General features: G+C 32.1%; 1 protein-coding gene and 1 non-coding gene across 2 annotated transcripts in view; one reads left to right on the forward strand and one right to left on the reverse strand.

The window, feature by feature from the left end:
* Positions 1 to 21,017, forward strand: part of LOC118180880 (lithostathine-like) — a 35,754-nt gene extending 14,737 nt beyond the window's left edge. Inside the window, exons 3-8 of the mRNA XM_035349941.2 lie at positions 1,085 to 1,254; positions 5,028 to 5,280; positions 7,814 to 8,068; positions 12,350 to 12,469; positions 16,034 to 16,169; positions 20,605 to 21,017. Coding sequence (XP_035205832.1) covers positions 1,085 to 1,254; positions 5,028 to 5,280; positions 7,814 to 8,068; positions 12,350 to 12,469; positions 16,034 to 16,053 — 818 coding nt within the window. The 3' untranslated portion in view covers positions 16,054 to 16,169; positions 20,605 to 21,017. The remainder of the gene's footprint in view (positions 1 to 1,084; positions 1,255 to 5,027; positions 5,281 to 7,813; positions 8,069 to 12,349; positions 12,470 to 16,033; positions 16,170 to 20,604) is intronic.
* Positions 17,341 to 17,421, reverse strand: TRNAL-UAG (transfer RNA leucine (anticodon UAG)). Its single transcript has one exon. It is a non-coding gene; the product is annotated as a tRNA-Leu (tRNA).
* Positions 21,018 to 24,506: the final 3,489 nt, after the last annotated feature.

Below are 24,506 nucleotides of genomic sequence, written 5' to 3' on the forward strand. Positions count from 1 at the left end.
AATAGGAATTTTTTTCTCAAGAAGAGACTTGTTCGCGGTATTAAATATCAATTAGGTACTCTTCTGTAATTGGGACCGGATTTCAGAAACGAATACATGTAAAGATGTATGTGTTCATGTATGCATGTACATATGTACGTACTTAGGTAATGTGTATTTACACGCACATATACGCACATACATACATGCATTTCCGAATGCGGTCTCAATAAGAGAATAGTACCATCAATTCTCCCTTTGTGTAGGTTTCCAAATTTTAGCAAATAATAACGCTTTACAATGTTTCCCTTCTTTTATGAATCGACCGTATGATGAGAGTAGTGGTTCAATGCATGGTAGAGTTAATTCATCAAGCTAAATAGGAAATTTGCAAGTCTTTATGTAATCACAAAATCATATTTCAACGTCTTTAGCCATTTATCTATAATTCTTTGAACAGAAGTTCAAATTCAGAGAAAGCTTTCTGATGGTATTTAATGTTAGGTTATCATGATGATAATTAATGATTCTTGATGATGGTATCTAATTCTGATGATTTTTTATGTTATGAAGACGTTATCTAATTCTGATGATATTAATGTTATGATGTTGATACCTAATTCTGATGATGTTAATGTTATGATGATGATATCTAATGATTATTGATGATGATATCTAATTCTGATGATATCTAATGTTTCTGATGTTACCTAACATTTCTGATGGCATCTAATTTTTCTGATGATATCTAACGGACCTTAGGTTATTTTTACTTCTTTCACTGCGAGTAAGGTTAATTCCTTTCCGGTCAAATGTGGCTTCTCCACTTCTGCGATTAATAACGAAATGTTATGTAATCCTTGTAGTCCATCATCTTCTTGTTTAGCAGACAACGTAAAAATATTGGCGATATAAAAAGACAGCGCAAATGATATTTCTTCGACTGGTTGTAAACAATTGATAAATGCTGAATGATTCTAACAAATGAACTTGCCAATACGAAAACATTACGTTATGGATTAAATTTAACATTAGAATTGATTATTTATTTTTATTGTTCATTGTAACTTGAAGTTAATACGAGTATATATAATTTTTACCACAGGTTGCGCAGACAAGAAATGTGAAAAACCTTGGAGAACTTTTCGAAACGTATGCTACCTGTTTTCGGATACAAATAATCAGAAGTTTAAAGAAGCTCAGGCATTTTGTTACAAACAAGGAGGATTTTTAGCTAGTATCAGAAACAGTGCAGAACATGGTTTTATTATCAAGGTAAAGTAATTGTCTTTTATTGTATAAAATCTCTTTTACTGCTGTGTATGAGCTGTCGTTATGCTACCTTTTATGTATCTGAATAAAGTCATATCTATATCTTTTAATTTCGAACGCAAAATGTCTTTATGTTAAATGAAACATTGTTAAAAGTTATAAGAATGGAACTCTAAGAATGGAATCCATAAATTAAGGATAATTCACTCATGTCCATAAATTAAGGATAATTCGGAGTCACGCGGAAATCGAACTCTAAAATAAATATATCACCTGTAAAATCACTACACACGTCTTCAAGAGTCATATGCAAATTTCAGGAAGTAACCATATGACACCGATGTACGTCACAATGACGAGAGTGTAAGAGAGTGGTATATAAAGAATACAGACAAAGAAGTAAAATTGTTCGCAGGCGCTTTATAAGCATTTCAGTGCAATAACCGAATAGTTATGACACAAAGGACGTACTTGGATGATTTTTTACGTGGTAGAATTATCGGCCGTCTGGAATGTGGGCGTACCCAACTGGAAGTATCAGACAAACTTGGAATTGCCCAGAGTGTCATCTCCAGGCTTTGGCAACGATTCCAAGATGATGGTAATGTGAGTAAACGTTACAGCACTGTTCGCCCCAGAGTTATAACACCGAATGAGGGCCGGTATTTGGCAGTTACTGCCAAAAGAAACAGGCTGAGCACAGCTTCAGACCTGTCTCGTCAGCTCTCTTCAACCACTGGTACGGCAATTTCATAGCAGACCGTGCACAGACGCTTAGAGCAGATGGGTCTATATGCTCGTAGACCAGTCAGATGCGTTCCACTTACTGCAACTCACTGTCACCTGAGGTTAGCCTGGAGTAGAGAGCATGCATTGTGGACACCGCAACAGTGGGCTTGTGTGATGTTTTCTGACGAGTCCAGGTTTAGCTTTCAGTCTGATTCTCGCCGGACTTTCATATGGAGAGCTCCAGGTACCCGTTAACACCAAGAAAACATCATTGAATGACACCGTTACGGTGGTGCAGGAGTGCTCGTTTGGGGTGGAATTATTCTGGGTTCCGGAACTGACCTGCATGTTCAAATTGGAACGATGACAAGCCAAATCTATCGGGACGTCATTCTGGAACAACATGTACGTTTGTTTCGGGGCGCCATGGGCGCACAATTTGTGTTCATGGATGACAACGCCCGTCCTCACCCTGCAAACATCATAAGCAAATGCCTTCAATCAGAGGATATCACCCGTATGGACTGGCCAGCATTCTCACCGGACTTGAATCCAGTCGAGCACGTGTGGGACATGCTTGGCCGACGAGTTGCAGCCCGTCAACATCCTCCTACATGTCTACCGGAACTTCGAAGAGCATTGCTTTTTGAGTGATGTAATATCTCCCAAGATCAGATCGATAATTTGATACTCAGCATGCCTAGGCGTTGTACGGACTGTATTGCATCGTCTGGGAGACATACAATGTATTAACAATCATACCAACCATGTAATATTGGTTTTTTGTAAATAGTTTTTTTTTTTTTAATTTGCTCCAGGGAGAAAACATCGCTAATTTTTTTAATAGTATCAAACATATAGCATCTTTTTTTGCTCTTTACCTTTTGTTTAATAAATAAGCTTTACAAATAAGTCAAATTTGTTTTGCTTTTAACTCTTCCTTTGCCTGATTTTGCATTATCCTTAATTTATGGACATGAGTGTAAATCTCAACCACGTATGGATTGAAACTTTTGCTCATATATTTGTTGTTAATGATGTAATAAGTTCGAAAGCAAATGTTTTAATCGTATTATTCATAATAACTTCCCTGATAAAAAATAACATTGTTATTATTCATAATTAGTTATTATGGATAATAACTTCCTGATTCATAAATAAAAATTCTACGTATGAACCAATCAAAATGAAATTTCGGATACGGTGGGACCTCGAGTTACGAGTTTAATTCGTTCCAGCATTGAGCTCGTATAGCGAATTTCTAGTATCTAGAAACAAACTTTCCCATTGAAAATAATGGAAATCCAGATAATCCGTTCCTCACCTCCCAAAATATCATTGCCATCTCATATTCAATGACGTACCTGATGTTTTTCGGAGGAGGTCCAAGTACAGATTCTTAGCACAAATGATAGCTTCCGACACCGAATCGCCTTTTAATTGCTTCTCGTTAACACACGCCAACAACAGCTTCTCAACAGCTTCTACGAGTGTTTGACGATCCTTGGATATAACGGTAACTCCTTTGGCCACATCAAGTGTCTTAATTTCTTCTTTCTTCTTCAGAATAGTGCAGATCGTCGATGTCGAACGCCTGTAAATCTTTGCTAATTCATCCCACTTATACCACGCTTATGTTTATCTATGATTTCTTTCTTAATTTCAACGACCATGGCTTCTTTCTTTTTCTTTGCAGCAATATCTGAGGCAGAAATCTTCTTGGGAAGCATCGTGAAATAATTATTTTCGCGTTAAATGTAAAAAACAATTAACTCACAAGCACACAAATACCTAGATCAAAGAACACTGAGTTATCTAACTAGGAGACTCCTCGAGTCGAGCCGGATCGGGAAACGCGCCACGCATACCAACAGCCTGGCTCGTTGTTCGTTACTCGAGTCAATGCTCGTATTTAGAGACAAATTTTCTTCTCATACTCTCCTCGTACCTCGAATTTCTCGTATATAGTGGTGCTCGTATCTCTAGGTTACACTGTATTTGGAGAATTTCAGACATTTCAGATATTCGTCATACGTGTACGCTCCAATGCCAGTTACGGTTTTCCAATGTGCTGGAAAACAAAAAGAACTGGCTATTGCCATTCAAAAATTTCGAAATGTTGTTACTGTAACCTTAACAACGAGAGCTCTATTTTTTAAATTATCACAATCTTGAGCGCCTAACTACAAATAACACTATCTGAAATTTCATTTTGATTGGTTGATCGGATAGGGCGTTAGGGATACATATATCGGGAAAGTTAATTTATGAACACCCTGTACATGAACTGATAAATAAATGTTAATTTTATTAAGCAGAGCGTCTTTTTTATATTTAACCTTTATATACTTTATTTTACTTATATGAAATTAGATAAATAACAACTGGTTATGTTCATAAACCTATTATGTTCATAAGATAACTAATGTATATTTGCAATGAAAAATTTATAAAAAATTCTCATTCTCAAATATTAATTTATATTACTGAATAAAGCATTATTTATTATCATTGAATATTATAAGTGTGGGAACACTTTTGGGAACCATTGTAAATATGCGCCATTAATATTTATTAAACTCTCAAGATAAAATCCAGAACACGACCTTTGTCCAAAAGCAAAGATGATAAAACTAAAAGTCAAGCACTAGTTAAAAATCGGAAACATTTTCTGTTGCTTCTTCTAAAGAATAATTTTTAAAATATTCTTAAGACTGTTTATTAAATTATTAGACATTTTCCATTCCAGTAAGCTACTACTGTAAAATCTTTTGCATTTGCATTGCATTATTATATTATATTATTTATAAAATGCTATTGTGTTTTAGAAAACTTTTTATCACAGTGAAATAATCCTGAAAAGTGTGAAATTATATTAATTGGATTGTTAAGTCATAACTTTGGATTATTTTATGCACAAATTATATTTGAAGTTGCACAAAATTAAATTTCAAATGCACAAATTGTATCAGAAATCAAAAATAGATTGAAATGTTAATGTGGTAGTAAATAAATAAGTAAAATTATACCAAATTTTCTTTTATCAGACTATTCAAGGAATGGGTTCTTCTTATCAGCGAGTCCGTTGGTTCATTGGCCTGTATCAGTACGATCCAAACGACAATAAAGCTTATCGGTGGCTAGATGGTAGCATATCGAATTTTCGGAATTGGATGAGCACTCAGCCCAACTCCATCTACGAGCGATGTGCTATGTTGGATGGAAGTAACGGTTTTAAATGGAGAGACGACGTTTGTACTAATCGAGCCCTTTTCATATGTAGAAAAGATCTAGATGAAAGTAGGACTTTTATTAATTTTCTCTTACAAGATAATTGTTTCATGTATACTTCATTTCTTCACTTTTTTTATAAATGATGAATTTGCAATATATTATTTCACACTACCGCAGAAATATTTAAATCTCATACAAACGTAAAGTATCATATGTACTTATTTATATATGAATAGCTTTTATTCGTACATCTTAAAAATATAAATATATTCTTACATGGAATAAATTCTAATATAAATAGTATTTCTAAATGAATATCGGAGTTTAAATTCTTTGTATTATTTATTGAATAAAACTTAAAATCATAATTAATACATTAAATGAAAGAGCAACTCAAACAATTCTGTTTGTTGGTACAGTACAGGTTCTAAAGCCTACAGACCATGGTTTACCTGCCAATTTTGCACAGGAAATGTTGCTGCACGAAGATTTTCTGTATTATGTTGTTATTTCAGTGATGAATCGACCTTTCAACTAAGTGGACATGTGAACACTCATCTGAGGATCAGAAAATCCATACCAGATTGTAACAATTGAAATGAGATTACTCTAAATTGAATAATTTTTGTGCTATAACTTGGCGGAAAAGTTTATGGGTTTTTTTCTTTGGAGAAGCAACTGTAACTGGTTTTTCCTATCTTGTATCTTGATAACTATGGATATTTTCCCAATTGGTAGAAGACCCAATAGGTACCAATTTCCTCAATTGGTAGAAAACAATTACATCACAAACACTGATCAACGTTCGTTAAGAAGTGGGCCGACTTGATGTGTGTCGTGTGACGAAAGGTGCTCACATTGAATACTGTAAACTTGTAGGTATAACTGTCTGAGTTATTCTTTGATTTCATGTATTAATTATAATTTTAAGTTTTACGTATAATAGATACTACAAAGTGCTAAATCCTCGATATTCATTTAGAAACACCATGTATAACATTTAATATAAATATATTAAATTAATTCTTATATAAATATTTTTAATATTAAAAGTTTTATTAGGCTTTTAAAGATATTTACACTACTTATATCTATATAATTATTATTAGAAAATTGAATACATACAGCTGATAGTTTTACAAATTTCACTGTATGTTTAAGTGCTATAGGTGTTTGAATTGGATGATGTTCATTTCTTGGATTATGTTTAAAAATTCATATTTTAATTTATTTCGTAAGACTTGTGCATAATAAATTTATGCATAAGTCTTTATGCATAATAAAACTTTTATGCATAATAAAAGCTCGAATATGTAATATTTCATATGCATTAAAATAATTTTTTTCTACGTTTAAGCGTAAAGAGTAAAAAGAAAAGGTAGGTGGGGTATTAGGGGAAAATTACGTTTTCAAAATTCGAAACTTCAGTTTTTCGACTTATCTATGCGATGTTGTAATATCAGGTGTTCGCCGATAACATCGCGGGCGAAAACGTCGCCGAGAAAACAACGCAAGGCGAAAACGTCGTGCTACAAAACATTGTGGGAGAAGACATCGCAGTTCTAAAACATCGCGGTACAAAACATGGTCGTCGAAAATAAAGCGGTTCAAAAACTTCGCAGTTTAAAAACATCGTCATCGAAAATATCGTAGTAAAAAATAAAGTATCTACAAATCATCGCATGACGATAACATCGCAGACATGCTTTTTTCAGACATGCCTTAATAACTGTAAATGGATATTCCCATAATGATTTGTGAGCTCAAGATGTAAAGAAGGATAATTTTTATTCTCACATCTTTTTATTAACTAATAAATTTTTGCTGAAAAAGTAAGATGGAAAATTAAGCATAGAAAATTAAATGCTATTATACTTTTCATGAAAAATTACCAGTAAAAACTTTATAAAAAATGACTTATTAATGGCCTTTATGTCGGTTTAAAATTCTATTTAGTGCTATAAGTTGCATTAATTTTCTACGCTTAAGTTTCTTTCTTATTTTCTCAGCAAAAATTTATTAGTTAATAAAAAATAGGAAAGTCAAAATCGCCCTTCTTTCCATCTTGCGCTCACAAATCATTATGGGAATATCCACTTACAGTTATTAAAGCATGTCTGCGATGTTATCGTCATGCGATGATTTGTAGATACTTTATTTTTTACCACGATATTTTCGACGACGATGTTTTAGGACTGCGATGTTTTCTCCCACGATGTTTTGTAGCACGACGTTTTCGCCTTGCGTTGTTTTCTCGGCGATGTTTTTTTTTTTTTTTTTTTGCCGCGATGTTTTCGGCTGTAACCATATATCACGTGAATAGGCACATATAACTATCAAAAATAAAAAGAAATGATATACATGTTTTAGGAGTCAATTTTCAATCATTAAATGTGCGGTTAAATGATGGAAAGAAGGCCTTGATGAAACACGGATTTATAGTTAAATATAATTAAGTTACCTAAAAACCGACTATTAACAATAGAATTTGTACAATTCCTAATTTAGATAAAAGCTTCTTATAGTCCTTAAAATTCTTTAATGTACTATGTAAAGTCTCAGAAGAGATAATGACTCCAGTTTTATTTATTTACTTTAGATGGCTCAATGAATTGCTTCAAAGGTCATCCACCACCAAGCCAGATTTTGGAAAAGCGTGGAATCAGCGTCACCGAATGCTTAGAACATTGCCGCGGACAAGGCTTTCCCCTGGCCGGTACTATTCCGAATAAGTGCTACTGCCTTTCTCCGGACAACGTAAAAGGGTTGTCTGTAGCTTCTCGTCTGCAGTGCAACGGTGACTGTGCAAACCAACACTGCGGCAATAAAGATTTCATAACCATTTATAATCTTAGTGAGTTCATTTTATCATTAAAATGTAATTTAAAACCTTTAATTTTAAAAACCATCTATAAAAATACAGAATTGATGAATCGCAATAAAAATGTTTTTTATTATTAGAAAAATATTCAGTAAAGAATTTACGGTGATTAAACCTAATTAAAAAAATCCTTGTTACTAAAAAACTAAATTTGTATGCTAAAGGTACTTACTGTGTAGGTGGACAAAAGGTGATAAAATGTTTTCTTCAACTTTTAAATTCAGAGACATCGCATTGTCCAAAAACAGTTGTTTGTTTTTATTTCAAAACTGTAAAAATCAAATAGGGATAAGATTTAATTATTATATTTTGCTAAGCTACCACTGATATGTTTACCATTTAATGCTTATTTAATTTCAAGCAATGCAAAGTTTTTAAAACTAAGGGTTTTTAAAAGATAATGCAAAGTTTTTAAAACTAAACTTTTTAAATGTTTTTGACGGCATTGATTACAAAGTTCATAACTTTAAAATTTTTCATTTTCGGTGAGATTAGTAAAATACAATGAAAGCTAACTTAGTAAAGTTTAATAACTTGTATTAAAACACATGAATTTGAACAAAAGTATTTTCTGATACAAGTTTAATATATTAAATTAAAAGTCTGATTTTATCATTAAAATATTGGTGTTTCTTAACGGCTTTATTCGGAAATCAATCCATTTACATCAGGCCACTCCCCAAAAAACAAGACATTAATTTCAAAATTGACATCATCAAAATATTAAACACAGTTAAACTTTACAACACTAAAATTCAATTCTGTACAATACCAAAAAACTAAGACAATTAACTTTCACAATTAAAATCTTAAAAGTGTTCACTGTGTAGAAACTGTATTACACCAGACGGCGCTGTGCGCGCCTGAATTCGTTTGATGGAACTACTTTTATATGCGCTTTCAGGTCGCCAACTTTCTTGCCAAACATTTTTGGCGAGAAACTCCACGCTGCCATATTACTATCTAAATTTTTCGTCTATATTTCGAACGTTAAACCTAAAATGTCTCCAAAAAAGGCGGTTTTCGCACATACAAAAAATACGTTTTGAACACACAATTTAAGCTAAAAATTCGAAACAAAAATAAAAACTTTAGATAGCAAAAACGTAAAGTTTCTAACCAAAAATATTCGACAAGAATCCATGTACATAGCGATATGTTTTAACTTAAAAAACATCTACGAATTGCGCTAGGCAACGAACGAATCTACGAACTACGCACACTTCGCTTTAATAAATTAACATAGCAACAATAAATTTCAAAGAATACCATGTACACATGTACACAACATCCTGTTTAAACTTAAAAAAAAAAAAAAAAAAAAAAAAAAAAAAAAAAAAAAAAAAAAAAAACCACCATCTACGAATTGCACAAATTTAGGCAACGAATGAATCTACGAACTACGCACATCTCGCTTTAATAAGTTAACATAACAACAATAAATTTCAAGAATACCGTGTACACAGCATTCTGTTTAAACTTTAAAAAACATCTACGAATTGCACAGTCTAGGCATTACGCACTAATCAACAAAATAAACTAAATTAACTAAAGTAAATTAAAAAAACAACAATAACGACAGAAATTCATACTAAAGGAAACAAAGAACATACCATTCTACTAAATAAGAACAAAAATAAAACAAAGTGCACTTACCATAAATAAATGCTTCTTCGAACAGCAGAAATACCAATTTCATACATCACCAAAACTATTTCACCACAAATTTTTTTAAAGCATCTTCTCCCGTTTCAGAACAAAGATGGAAAAATATATAAACCACCAAATAAAACTCTAAATTATTATTTATATGACAGCCAGACTCACTATCCACAAAGTTGATTCTATGTTTCACAAATTAATGTTAAAAAACCTTCTTCTCCTAAATACTTGAATAATTTCCCGCCACCCGAAAAAATAGTACCAAGCACGAGACAAAAACTTTGCCAAGACGTCATAAATCACTTAATTACCCCCCGAACTAACTAGCAAATCCAAGTTTCCACGTAGAAAGGGTTGCTATAGAAACGAATATCGCCCCGAACGCGCAATTGCGCCAAAAACCAGCGCACAACACATATCAACACATTTGGTGAAATTAGGGCGCATATAAGAGTAGAGCCCTTTTGAGTAGTTTAGAACATTGCTGACTGTGAAAGATGTAAAGTACATTAAGTTGCGAAAGTCAAACTAAATTTATATGTGTTTCTTTATTATAAATGTATTTATTCACTTAGTTTTAACCGTAAATTAGGATCCACTTTTAATTTTGTTCTGTGTTTTTCAAATATAACATGGAAAAAAAATCCTTGTTCATGCAAATAGGTTGTGGCAATAAAACTTTAATAGCTTTATTTGAAATGCCTTTAAATTTTTTTTTTTCGGTTCTGCCAAAAGTTAAGAAGTGTGTTATTTTTAAAATCTTCAGTTAGAGTTCGATCATATCAGTTTTTCATTTTCTTCAGGAGATTTTTGAATTTAGTTGTTGAAAATATTTTGCGTACAACCTATTTTTGTCTTGTGTACCACCGGTTGAAAATCGTTGTTCTAGAGTTTTGTAGTCGAGGGTTTTGTAGGCTATGGGTATAAAGCTTTTGGCCGTGGAACTCTCAGCATTATTTTCTACAGGACTCTGTAGAAACTTTAACTCTCTAGGACTCTGTAGACTTCTCTAACTCTGTCCGTTAATGTTCCGGTTTCAACCTTTTGCTAGCTGAGTTTAAAATGCACCATTAAAATTCTGAGACAGCATGTAACCTGTGTAGTCTGCGATTACGATATTTCTAATTTTATATTTTAACTTTGCTGTTTTTAATACCTGCAAGTGGCGGAGTTTGTTTCTACGGACAAGTTGTTACACAATTAATTAATTATGTTACAAGATCTTACACAATTACAACCAGTAACCGTTACTTTCATATCCAAACAAACAGACAAAAAGATGTAGAACTTTGCTGAATTTTGCAAATTCATTCGAGGATGATATATTTGCGATCTTTATCTTGCCTGCACTACCTTTCTATACTCGGCCTATTGATTTCACCATTTCGAGCTTTCTAATTTTCTATCTGGCCTTTTTATTCTAAAAGTACAACTTACTTCTGCCTTACTATGTGCTGCATTTTTAGCACATATTCATTCCTGTTTTCGTTGCATCTTATTGTTACGCACAATATTTTGTCTGACATGAGATGTTAACCTATTTTTCCGTACCTCCGTACCATAGAACTTCCAGACTATTTCAACTATAAAGTAATGGTAACTGATTTTTCAGTTCATACCATTTTGTTCAATGAAGTACTTTATAAGAACCCATCGCTTTCTGGCATCGAAAAAAATCTATTATTGATTTCTAAAACTAACTAAACTTTGCGGTACAAACAGCCCTTGGAGAGCCATGGCCAGCCACCAGTGTCCTGATATATGTTTTCTAGACCGTGGGCTCCTGTGTGCTTGTGCATTTTTGCCTGGACAAATGGTCAGGTTGCCGCGGGGATAGGAGGCTAAGTCAGCTTTGCTCAGCCTAGGGATCGAACTCCGGACTTCTAGTGCTGTTGCGCGACGCGCTACCCACTGCGCCACCGGGCCTCTGTAATTGTTTTCTACCAGCAAGAAAGTTCAATAGCAATAAACATCTTAATTCAAAAGATTCTATATCCAAAAAAGAAAGTATTTTAATTGCTCCAAGAAAATTATTTTTGTATAAAAATATTAAAATATTATTATTATTTAAGGCAGCTTTAAACATATTGAGCGAAAAGTATCGACATGTATTTTTGATAAAGGTAAAAGATCTGCAATCTATGCATACATTTAGATCTTCTTTTCAGTTTAAGAACCTCTACAGAACCTCTTTTTTAGGATTTTTTAAAACCATTTCAGATCCTTATTTTTTATTTGCTCTGCGCACACGCGTACTAAGTTAACAAAATCTTATACAGAACTAAAAGCATTCTCATTTTAAAATACCTACTTCTACTAGTATTGTATGTGCATTTTATTGCTGTTTTCGGTTCACTAAATATAAACTGAATTGCCGGCTTCCGCTCTATTCACATTTCTATCCTGCAGAGATAGGTTATGAGAAGACATTCAGAAGGGAAAATGATAAAAGAAAGAGAAAGCAATAACCAGTAATTCAAGCCGTGTTCGTGGGAAACTGCATTCAGTTAACTTTAATAAACAATTCCTTTTTAACAGGCGTGATTATCGTGCTTTATTATGCATAACAATGTTTACTTTTTTCCCTTTCAGCCTACTACAAAGACACGGCGGAGTCGTGTGAAGACCTGTATCAGTTGGGTTTTTCTAGTCCAAGTACTTATGTGACCAGAAATGGCGAAGAAGAAAAGCTACAAAACTGTTTTACAGAGGGTGAATATAATATTTTAGACTTACATACTAAGCATTTATAATCACATAGTTTCTGAGATATCACATAAAAAATTATTCAATTAGCCAAATTAATGTTTTGGGATTTTAGAACAGAAGACTAAAATTATTAATATTATATATATATACTATAATCATTCAATCAAATGTAGAGAAAAGTTAACTTGATAGTTCTCTATTGTGCAGCTGAATTCTTAAATGTGTTTGAAACTTTTTGCATAACAGGAGAATCGGTAATTAACATTTAAACAAATTTTCCACAAATAAAAAGTTAAGTTGATCTCCATTTTACGAAAAGATATTACAGAACTAGAAATTCATTTTTACAATTTATATAGAAAGTATTGTAATTTAAAAAATAATATTATATTACAATAACGAAATAAATGACATTTTCGCTTGATCGTAATGTTCTTCAAGTGTTTCTAATTTTAACTCATAACGCATTTCATACATAAACGTATTAAACTGAATTATAAACCAACTATAATTAATCAGGTAATCCGAGAAAAAGAATAAAGAATAAACTAAACCTAGTAAGCAAAATATATACGTTACAATCTGAATTCTAAATGTTTACATTTTTTTTTTTTTTTTAGTCCAAAGGGATTTGAATCCCGAAGGACTATTAGTTTCGTTTTGGCATTTTGCGTCGGACTCATAAATGTCGGTTCACTTTTCAAACTGTTGCCAGAAAATGTTAGAGTCCTGCATTATATTTGAAGAAATTAAATAATGAAAAATCTGCATAAATGTATGTATATTTCTCGTATTGTGATAAAACAACGGTACATAGAGTCATCGAATTTTGAATAACGTAATCCTCCAACGAATATGAGCATGTGGAAGACCAAATTTGAAATTTGAAATTTGTTTTATGATCGATTTCCTATTTTTTAAAACTTTGACGAATTTTTGATTAACAAACTCAAGGATTTCAAAGCGAGCAATGGCAACGTTGTGCAGAAAAAACATTTTTATCTCCAGCGCGTGAGTCTCTGTATCGGAAATTCTAAAGATATGCTCGTTTTAAAACTATTTTGCGATATTGCTGTTGCACTGGATCTTATGGTTTAAGTGCGAGGAACATGATATTTAATAAAGAAAGGTAACACACAAAATGTTAAAAAACGCCCCTTTGGACGTAATTTAAAATCTGAAACATTTCAGACTTTTTTTTTTTTTTTTTTTTTTTGCAAGGCCTGCCGGAAAAAAGATATTAGATGATTGTAAACGCACGGTCGTCTGATCACACGATCATTTTATTAACAATAAGCGCTCAGTTTTATTTTTAACCTAACATACATTTGGATATCGATGATTATAATTAGGAGATATGTACGTTTCTGTTACACTGAACTTGGATAAAATTCCAGAAATAATTTCAGAACAACAGAATTATTAATTCAAAATATGAGAAAAGTGTAGAAACTAACGTATTTTTATGTATGCCGGAAGAAAAACTTTAAAAAATAAATAAATCTAAGAAGATACATAGACATATGATGATATAAGTTATGTATCAATTACATTGTAGAGACATTAGCATTTTTTTTTTTTTTTTTTTTTTTTGGAGGCCGGAGAGATGAAAAAGGAGCAATCGCCTTCGCCGGGAATCGAACCACAGACCTCTGGAATACCGGCCGAGCGTGCAGAACCATTACACCTCGAAGGCACGCTAGGAAGGTAGGAGAAATACCTTATGTAACCCCCTTTTAAAAAGCGACTGGGGTTTTTAGGGGACCCAATCGCCAAATCCTGGGTGAGGAGAATCATCCTCCAACACCCTTTTAGTTCGGGTGCCACTGTAGAGACATTACGTTATTTCGAAGCAGAAGAGATGAAAAATGAGTGATCGCCTTCGCCGGGAATCGAGCCACGGACCTCTGGTTCGATTCTCGGCGAAGGCGTTTGCTATTTTTCATCTCTCCGGCTTTTCCAATTAACCCAATGTCTCTACAGTGGCACCCGAACTAGTTTCTCCCCACCCAGGATTTGGCGATTGGGTCCCCTAAAAACCCAGTCGCCCTTTAAAAGGGGGAGTATATAAGGTATTTCTCCCACCTTCTTGGCGTGCCTTCGTGGTGTAGTGGTTCTACATACTGGGCCGGTATTCCAGAGATCCGTGGTTCGATTCCCGGCGAAGGCGTTTGGGTAATTTTTCATCTTGCGGGCTTCCAAAAATTACCTAATATCTCTACAGTGGCGCCCGAACTAAAAGGGTGTTGGATGAGAATTTTCCACACCCAGGATTTGGCGATTGGGTCCCCTAAACCCCCAGTCGCTGTATAAAAAGGAAAGTATATAAGGTATATCTCCCACTTTCCTAGGGTGCCTTCGTGGTGTAGTGGTTCTGCACGCTTGCCCGGTATTCCAGAGGTCCGTGGTTCGATTCCCGGCGAAGGAGTTTGCTATTGTTCCTCTCTCCGGCTTTTCCAATTAACCTAATGTCTTTACAAACTTATAACATTTGTTCAATATAAACATGAATAAATTGCATTTTCTTTTATCTTATAAACAAATGGCGCTCTGAAGCAACACTGTTGAATTTGTAAAACTAAATCAAATTTTTGGTAACTATTCCATTTTCACAAATTGAGCTTACTCAGATTACTATGTATCTATTTTTTGAGATATCATATTTTGCTATATATATTGCAGATATTTTCGTATGATGTAATATATAGAGTGAATTAAATTTAGTAACAAGAAAAAGAAGCAATTTTAACAATTATTATTTATTTAAGAAACTGACTTTACATTTCACAAAGCAGTAATAACTGCGTTTTGACAAAGGTTTTTTTTTTTTTTTATAGAACATTAAAATTACAACTGTATATCTTAAAGCTATAAAGAAAATTTATTTTGTAATGATACTAATAACTAAGTTTCCCCATAAATGAACATTTAGTAAATATAGTAAAAAATTATATAATATTGCAGTATATTATTTTACTGTGAAAGGATAATAACATTTGCATTTACCATGTAAAATGTTACTATTGACAACTCAACAAGTTAATAAAATTTACATTTATTATATAAAATGTTATTATTTACAACATCATAACAGCTCAATAACTTGTTTTCATTTTTCTGTACTATGTATATTTGCTGTTTAAGCTATTAGTATATTGTATGCACTAATTGTTTTATTCGAGTTACAGACTGGCTGTGAATAGTAATACAATATCTTTCACATTTTAGTGACTCAAAATAAGGTATGAGTATTAAATTTCATTCTATTAATAAACTTCCAGGGCAAGCAGAACTCTCTTGAGTCAGAAAAATGTTTTCCTATATTTATTTATTTTATAAATACAAAATTATTTTGTATCTAAGCTTTTTTTAAAAAAATTTCTAGGCTTTATGTATTAAATGGGAGTTATGCTATTAAATGAGACTTTCCTTGTCGTTAAAAATAATAATGAGTCATATAAATTATTGTTGGCATCACGACAGTTTTTTATTTATATCAATTTGTTCATTCATTAACATGTCACATGCTCGTGAAGAAAACACGGGTATACTTCCTTAACTTTTAAGATTTAAGAAACAGCACTTGATGAATCCTGAGTCGCTTGAATTTCTGAAGTCAAACAGAAGAATGGAATTCAATGGAATCTTGATGGGAGAATGGTTCAATGGAAGAATGGAAATCATGGAACAAAATTAGTACGATGTAAGTAACATTTCTTTGCATTTAATTTTTGTTATGTATAATACCCAAGCACTAACTGTCACAAAAAAAGTGACACCTAGATGCCGAATTTATTGCCAGTAACTTTAATTTTCGCGTCCCTTTACCGCATGATAGTCAGCTCAATAGTAATCTACATTTCGAAGCGTGAGGTTTGCTTTGACGATATCTGGCGACACTGAGACAATACTCGCGATAGGTTTCCCCTTCTTATATTAAAATAACTTCTATTTCTTTAATAACTGTCTTTATAATATTGGCCAAATGAATATCTTGCCAAATGTCTTTGATTTTTTACCTCTAGCTAGAATATTAGTTTCTGAATTTATTACAATTGATTTTATAAAATTTTTGTTCCGTCTTGATGTTACGTTCTCTGTCCTTTAATTTAATGGTCAATATTTAATTAATTCACCGTTAGATTTATAATGATTTCGTTATATATAAATTATATGAATATATGTCATGAGTTTAAATTGAAATGCTAATATTATTTAATATAAGGCAAAATAGAACTTATTTTGGCTTAAATTTTGAGAAAATTTCTATCGACTAGGACAACTTAAGAAAGATCTCTCTACTTCAGGAGCCAAACCGAATTCAGCACAATGTATACCATAGATCATTTCTTTACCTCTGATATACAATCACTGGGAGTTTTTACCAGTACTTTTAAAATTGTACCATGACCATTTGCTTAGTTTAAAAATCATGGATGTAACATTGTACATCATCACCCGAAGGTGAGAATAAGGTAATTGAACAATCATAAGCTTCAGAATCAGTGAGAAATTTAGGAATTTTATATGGTATAAAGGAGCAAGCGCGGTGATATTTGCAGTCCGGGAGACTATGAGAGGAATGCAAGACAGTATTTGGAGTGACAAAGCAGTGAAATGAAGGCACGTGATTAATTTTAGAGTTCTGATTGGTCGCTTGACCGAGTTAAAGATAAGTAAAATAATCTTGTGTAATAAGTTTAAATTATATAAAATGCGAAAATGAAATCTCGCTGTCTTTGGTAAAAGACAAAAAAGTCCATGATCATTGTTTGAAATTAATATATATTTGTAAAAACATGAGATTGCCTGATAACTCATCTCTTTAATTACATTAACACAAACCAGAGTGTTAAATTACTAAAATTAAATCCTGGCAGCGGTGGGATTCGAACCCACGCCTCAATGAGACTGGTGCCTAAAACCAGCGCCTTAGACCACTCGGCCACGCTACCGCTGCTGAAAAGACAACAACCTTATCTATACTGAAAACAAAACGAGAGCAAAGGGAATGTAGCACTATCTATTGAAGAAAAGAGTAATTAAATGAAAGCAATTTAAGGTATTAGAATTCGATGCGTGTTAGGAATGTCTGGATTGGAAATAGTGTCATTAATGAACGAAGATAAAATTCTATGAATGAGAAAATTTCAGGGAATTCCATTTCAACTTTGAAGATAATTTTCTCAGAACTGAAGTCAACATTTTGATAAAACTGTGATTAGGTTTTTAGCTATGAGTAGCTGTCGAAGATTTATTTATTTCTGTTCCTTGACGTGAAATTTTAACGCTGTTTTAGTTTGGCCAATCCATCTCAAACCACACAGACAAGATACGCTATAAATTCCCTAAGAATTAAAAGTTTCATTTTGTCTGCTAACAAGATATTCTAAGGTAACTTTTAAATATTAAAAATCAATATTAACGCACATAACACTCTTTCATCACACTCAATCTTGTTTCCTGGCTCGTAAATTACTTCAAAATTTATGTGTCATTACGAATTTATAGATTGATTTAAAGCAATTAATAAGAATCTTAGAAATTTGTTTTAAACCTTTGAAGACATCTTCAAATCTGTTCTGCTATGCTTTAATTATGGCACTGCATAAGAATTATACATTTGAACTGCCTTCCATTTTTCATGATTTATTCAAAATATCTTCTTACAAATACCTCAGTCGTAATTATTAATTTTACTTGAAACTCCCATGATTAAATTTAATTATAAAAATTTTGAGCATTATATTAAATACAATTAGAAATGAGTGAATGAAATTTAACTCTATTCCTAATGCATCATCTATTCCAATCGTTTTTTTAATTTAAGTGATTAGAACTATTGCTTATGTTTCAAACGGGGCAATGAGTTTGGCAACTTTTGGGGTGTTGTACTGCTGTTAAATATTTATATTAATTACTGTTGTAATCAATTCTAAGTTGATGCTAGTTAACTAGCCCTGCAGAGTATTCTATAAGCATTATCTTTTGGAAGTGTCATGATCTTAAGAAAATGTATCATAAGAGCTTTGTTAGAACTTTATTCTAAATGATATGGGTTTTACTTCCTTGTACGAAGTAAAAGAAGTGTTGAAATCTCGAAAAATGTCTAGTAGCCTATTAAACAAAATATTCATTTTTACCTCTCTCGAATCCCTTTGAACGATGTATTTGAGTAACACTTGTAGGTACGGACAGAATCCTTTTATCCAAAACGGATTCTAAAATGGATTTAAAGTGGATTCAAAAGAAATTTTTTGCCTGGCGTCTGTACGTATGCATCTCTCATAACTCACAAACAAGTGGCAGTAGATCGTTGAAAATTTGTATACGGAACTGGTATAACATCTAGTTGTGCCCCTCCCGTTTCCGTTTCAGTCGACCGCACCAAACGTATGTAAATATATAGTATATTCCCACTCTGTTACCTGGTTCGGTTAGAGAAGGTTTTTATTCTTATAGGTTGGTAAATTGGCATTTTTTGCTTTAATCATGTTGTTCTTATGTTCCGATTAAGGTTTTTACACTTCAATTAATCTTCATGCAATAATCGTAGAATAGTGAATTGAGTAAGTTGGGGAATAAATTTCAGTGCCTTTTTACCCAGTGGGACCAATAGTTAACTTTCAATATTGTGCACCTAAAATTTTGTCTTCCTGCCCGCTGGTCGAATTGCTTGTTTTTCGGTAGAAACTTTAATTTTAATTGTAAAATTTTTCTAACTGTTTTCAACAGTATTTTAATTAGTTTTACGTTTTTCTGTATTTTAAATGTTTTAATCAGGATGTTTTGAGTTTTTATGTATTTCTACCTGGCCGCGAAGTGGGACCTGAATGGATTGAATGAGAAATACATCTCTAACGAAATTCAAGGGAATAAATTTAAGTCCAGGAAAAATTTGTGTAAATTAATAATCTATAAAAGGATGTTATGTGGTGTCCACAATAGATTTTCTGTATTATGCTTGCAGCGGCCGAGCGGTAAAGTTGCTGAACACTGGTAGTTCGGTCCGAGGTTTGAATCCCGCGAACGGGCTGGCTGCATGGGTGTTTTCGTGGTTTTCCCCATGTGTAACGTGTATACGAGCCAGTTTCTCTTAGAAAGTCCTCCACGAAGGTATCCCTTCCCTTAGGTAGATAGCCCTCGAGGCTTTGCCGTAATTAAATAACCTAACCTAACCTTTATTATGTGTACACTTTAGCAGGCTGCAAAATTTCATGAACGTTCGTGTCAGGTGTTGAGCCCAGATAATCTACCTATTGCTTTTATGTTACTTTCTGCTGCTAGTAGAAGGAACTAAAAAATAAATATTGCTTAAATGGCAAATACATGTATTTTTCTTAAATTTATACTACATCTTTAATTCACTTTTTTTTATCTGCATTCCAAGTAGATAAAAACATTTATCGCAGTTTAAGACGTCGCAGACGGAATCTTAGCAAGTAGCTCCGGTTATTTCCCATTGAAAAGAACTCAACATTTTACTCATTAACTAGAAATTTTCCGTCATTTCAATGATTTGTATCTTTAACTTTGATTTCCTTATAAGGCTTAATATTAAGCAAAAATTTTATACCAAGTTTAAAAATATTTATCTTAGTTTAGACATTTAAGAGCCTAAAACGATAGACATAGAATATAAATGAGTGAATAAATCTACATGAGTTTTTTTTTTTCAAAGCTAGCAATGATGTTTCAAAGTTTTCAGTCCTAAGTCACCAGTTTAATGAATCACCAGTTTAAATTTAATAAATTCATACAGGTGCAACTAAAATCATTTTTACTTACATAGATCAGCAGAAGAAAATATTTTAGAAGGTGTTAATGTAACTACTCGTATTTGAAAGCAAAACATTTGAAAAACTGCCTGTGGATTGAAGATTAAAATTCACTTAAAGTAGTTTATTTTTTTAAAAGCAGTGCATATTAATAATTTATCATATATTTTTGGATGAGTTTCATGTTTTTTATTCGCGTGTTTTTTCTGATTCTTCTCCAAATGCAACCCTGACCAGCCATCACTTATTTGTTACGTTTTAAGGAAATCTCAAATTTATCATTTAGTTATTGTTCTTGTATTTTAAATACATTTCACTGCTAGTAATATATTGTATTTATAATTTTTTATTCTTTTTCAGATATATCAAACGTAAATTATCTTCTCCTTAGAGCGTATCTCAGAAGAGTCCTTAGATGCTACTTAAGATTCTAAATGAAAAAATCATATCAGATAATTTTGTATTTTAGTAAGGCTTAAATTCTGTGAGCTGTAACGTTTACTTTTGAAATATTTTAATACATGATCTGAAATTAAACTTTTTATCTAATCTGAAATAATTTGAAAAATTTAACTAAGCGAAATTGTTTTTGGTTTAAATTTATAACGCTCGTATTCAACTTTCGAAATTCTTCAAAAACTGCATGAAACATTTTTTCTCAAGCTAGCATGTAGAATTTAAACAATCTATAATAATTACAAGAACTGTGTGTATTTGTAAGTTTTAAGTTTATATAAATATATATAGATATAAATAAAAATGCTTGTTTATTAGTTTGTTTGTCTTTTATATAATTCTACAGTTTAATTTCGATCTTTATGAAACTTGCAACACTCGACCTTTAAAACAAGACGAAGGTCAATGCCTACATAAGACTTCTCAAAAACCAGCCTATAGTGTCCGCACTCTTTACATACGCATATTTTACGCTAATTTAATGAACTTTTGATTAAAAAACCGGCGATTTAAAAGTTTTGCATTCAGCTTCGCAAAGTGTAAGATATATATGTTTCAAATTCAAAGAGAAAATTCGGCGATATAAAAAAAAATCGTTGCCACTCGAGAAAAAGAAAAAATGTTATCTTGTCTTGAATTTAATAAACAAATTCGGTTATTTAAGAAAACGTGTTGTCACTACCCGAATTAAAATATGTGTGCTATCGTTCGTCTGAGTGTATAATATTTAATTTTTCACTTATTAATATGCGTGTTATTGTATTACGCGCATTTTCTTTGCTTCTGAAAGTGAATTTATCATAGTCGTCACAAAACATTACTTTCGTTGTGAAATCAATTATGCCATCAAAATGAAAATAGATCACTCGATCTACACCTTAAGCACGAAAGAAAAGGGCATCAAATTCTGAAACAAACGAGCAACGAGAGGCGAAAGCCCGTTCGTATGAAACAAGTTTGGGGACTAAATTTGGAAAATCAATGCTTTTCACCTGGGAAGCTGTATGTGGCCTGCTCACGCGTCAGAAAACCTTCCGATTTATTCGTGTATGTATCAGACGGAAAAACAAAAAATATTGTTTATCCAAAAGCATTAATAAAGAGAAATAAAACGTAAATCACTTCCTTTCCTTCAAGTAACATTGCTATGCATGCCGGGTAACAGCTAATTCAGTATAAAAATATTTATACTATGTTATGCATTAAAGAGAAAGTTCTAAATAAAGCAAAAAATAAAAAACGGAGCAATGAGAGAATTCAGAGTTCAAATTTCTTTGGGCAAAAAAGAAGCAAATATTTAAATAAGCCAAAATAATTTTTAAAAAAAATGAAAGCTTTCATATTTTAGATTACGCCCAAAGGAACGTTTTCTTTAACGTTTTGTGAGTTACCTTTAGATATTAAATTTCATGTTCTTAGTACTTAAACCATAAAATTCAGTTTAAGAGCAATATTGCAAAATAATTTTAAAATAGACATATCTTTAGAATTTTCCAATACAGTTCTCTCGCGCTGGAGATAAAAAGATTTTTTTTTTTTCCATACAGTGTTGCCATTCCAGATAAAAATGCTTTTTCTGCCCAATGTTGCCACTGCTTACTTTGAAATCTTTGAGTTTGTTAATCAAAATTCGTTAACGATTCACAAAATATGAAATCAAAAATAAAGCAAATTCCAAATTTCAAATTTGCGTTTCCAAATGCCAATATTTGTAGGAGGATTAGGTTATTTAAAATTTGATGCCTTTAGCTGTCGTTGTTTTATCACAGTGGGGAAAGAATAACATACATTAATGCAGATTCTTCATTGTTTAATTTCTTTGAATATAATACAGGGCGATAATATTTAGCGACAACAATTTGAAAAGTGAAACAACGCTTGTAGTGAATCGACGCAAAATGCTAAAACGAAATTTATAGTCCTTCTGGGCAAATTTCCCCTTTGGACTTAAAAAAATGTAATCTTTATTTTTTTTAATCAAAAATATTAAGAAATGGACCTGTTGCTACTAAAACGCAAGAGAAATATAATATGATATTACGATATTATGTTTACATTCTCACTCACATTTTAGATGGAGAAATGTAAAGATGTAGTTTCCAGCAACCAAAAATAATTTTAAGTAGTTTTGAAGTTTGCCGTTTACAGTTTTACCAGTATCTGCTATTCAATTATCGTTTTTACTTCTGCATATTTTTATTCTTCAATTAAGAAGTCATAACTTCGTTATTACGGGAATAGGACCCATTTTGAGGTTAGATTGTCATGTTAAGATCATGTTTCTGTTATTATTTATTACTAAGGATCCAACTGAGCCTTCCGGGCATTTTTAATTGGCTATGAAATTGTTCAGACCTAAAATTAATATTACTGTTATCATCTACAGCAAATACGTTCGCAAAATCTTTAGTTGTGTAATATCATTACTACTTCAGACTTTTATTATCTCTTTTCGGGAAGAATGTTGCATTGAAAATTCTTTTGTATCACTTCAAAAGAGAATTCCATCACGTTTTCTATTCCTAATACCTGAGTTCCGCAATAATCATCTAACTGATCGTCACGTAAACCGATAGGCTTTAAATCTAGTTCCAAATGACACCTCTTGATTCAAGAAATTATAGTAGAACAATACGTTTCAAACAGCTTTGTCTTAACAATGACTTTTCCTATCCAGATCTTTTGTAGAACTCCGATCGGACTGTAACACCAAGTTTTCAACCAAGTTTTGTTACATTTAAGAACTCAAACGTATTATTACTGAAAAAAAGGAACTGCCAATTTTTTTTTTTACAAAATACGATTCCGTTGGCTTACGCACGGAAGTGACCCATTGTTTAAAATTTACGCGTGTGCGATCATAGATTTTTTTTCTCTGAAAATTAATTTGGCAGCTATTCTATTCAGTATATCGATTTAAATTTTAAAATTCTGAGGAATAAACAATTTGAAATTTTAAAGTTTGAAGAATTGAATAATATTTATTAAACGCAAAAATGTAATTTAATTCTGAAGTAACCTATAGTTTATTCCCCTAACTTTTGTTTCACATTATTAAACAAACGAATAAATTTATACATTTGATTCCAAAGCTAGAGTAAGCAATTTGTACACACTTGCATTTAAAAGCTCTATTAATCAAAAAAGATTTCTTTTTTAATAAAAAAAATTCTTCAACATAAATGTGCTTTAAATTCTTCAACAAAAAAGTTTAGTTCTATATACAGATTAGATATAACTAGGGCAACTTGCCCAGAAGGGATATTAATTTCGTTTTGCTATTTTGCGTTGATTCACGATAAACGGCGAATCACTTTTTAAATTGTTGCCACCAAATATTAGAGCCCTGTATTATATTTAAAGAAATTAAATAATGAAGAATTGCATAAATGTATGTATGTTTCTTGCATTGTGATAAAACAAAGGTACCTAGAGCCATCGAATTTTGAATAACGTACGTCTTCACCCGAATAAAGGCATCTGAAAGCCCAAATTTGGAATTAGTTTTATTATTTGTCTCTATTTTGTAAAGTATTTATGAGTTTTTAATTAACAAACTCAACGATTTCAAAGCGAGCAATGGCAACACTGTACGAAAAAAGAAACTGTTTCATATTTAGCGCGCGAGTCTGTATCGGAAATTCTAATGATATGCTCTTTTAAATATTTTGTGATATTGCTGTTGAACTTAATTTTATGGTTTAAGTGGGAAGAACATGATATTTAATAAATAAAGCTAACACACAAAACGTTAAAAAAAGCTCCTTTGTGTGTAATATAAAATCTGAAAGTTTTCAGATTTTTTT

The sequence above is a fragment of the Stegodyphus dumicola genome, chromosome 3 (assembly GCF_044657685.1).
Source record: "Stegodyphus dumicola isolate Sdum_Otavi_A_Nest chromosome 3, ASM4465768v1".
Classification (NCBI taxonomy): domain Eukaryota; kingdom Metazoa; phylum Arthropoda; class Arachnida; order Araneae; family Eresidae; genus Stegodyphus; species Stegodyphus dumicola.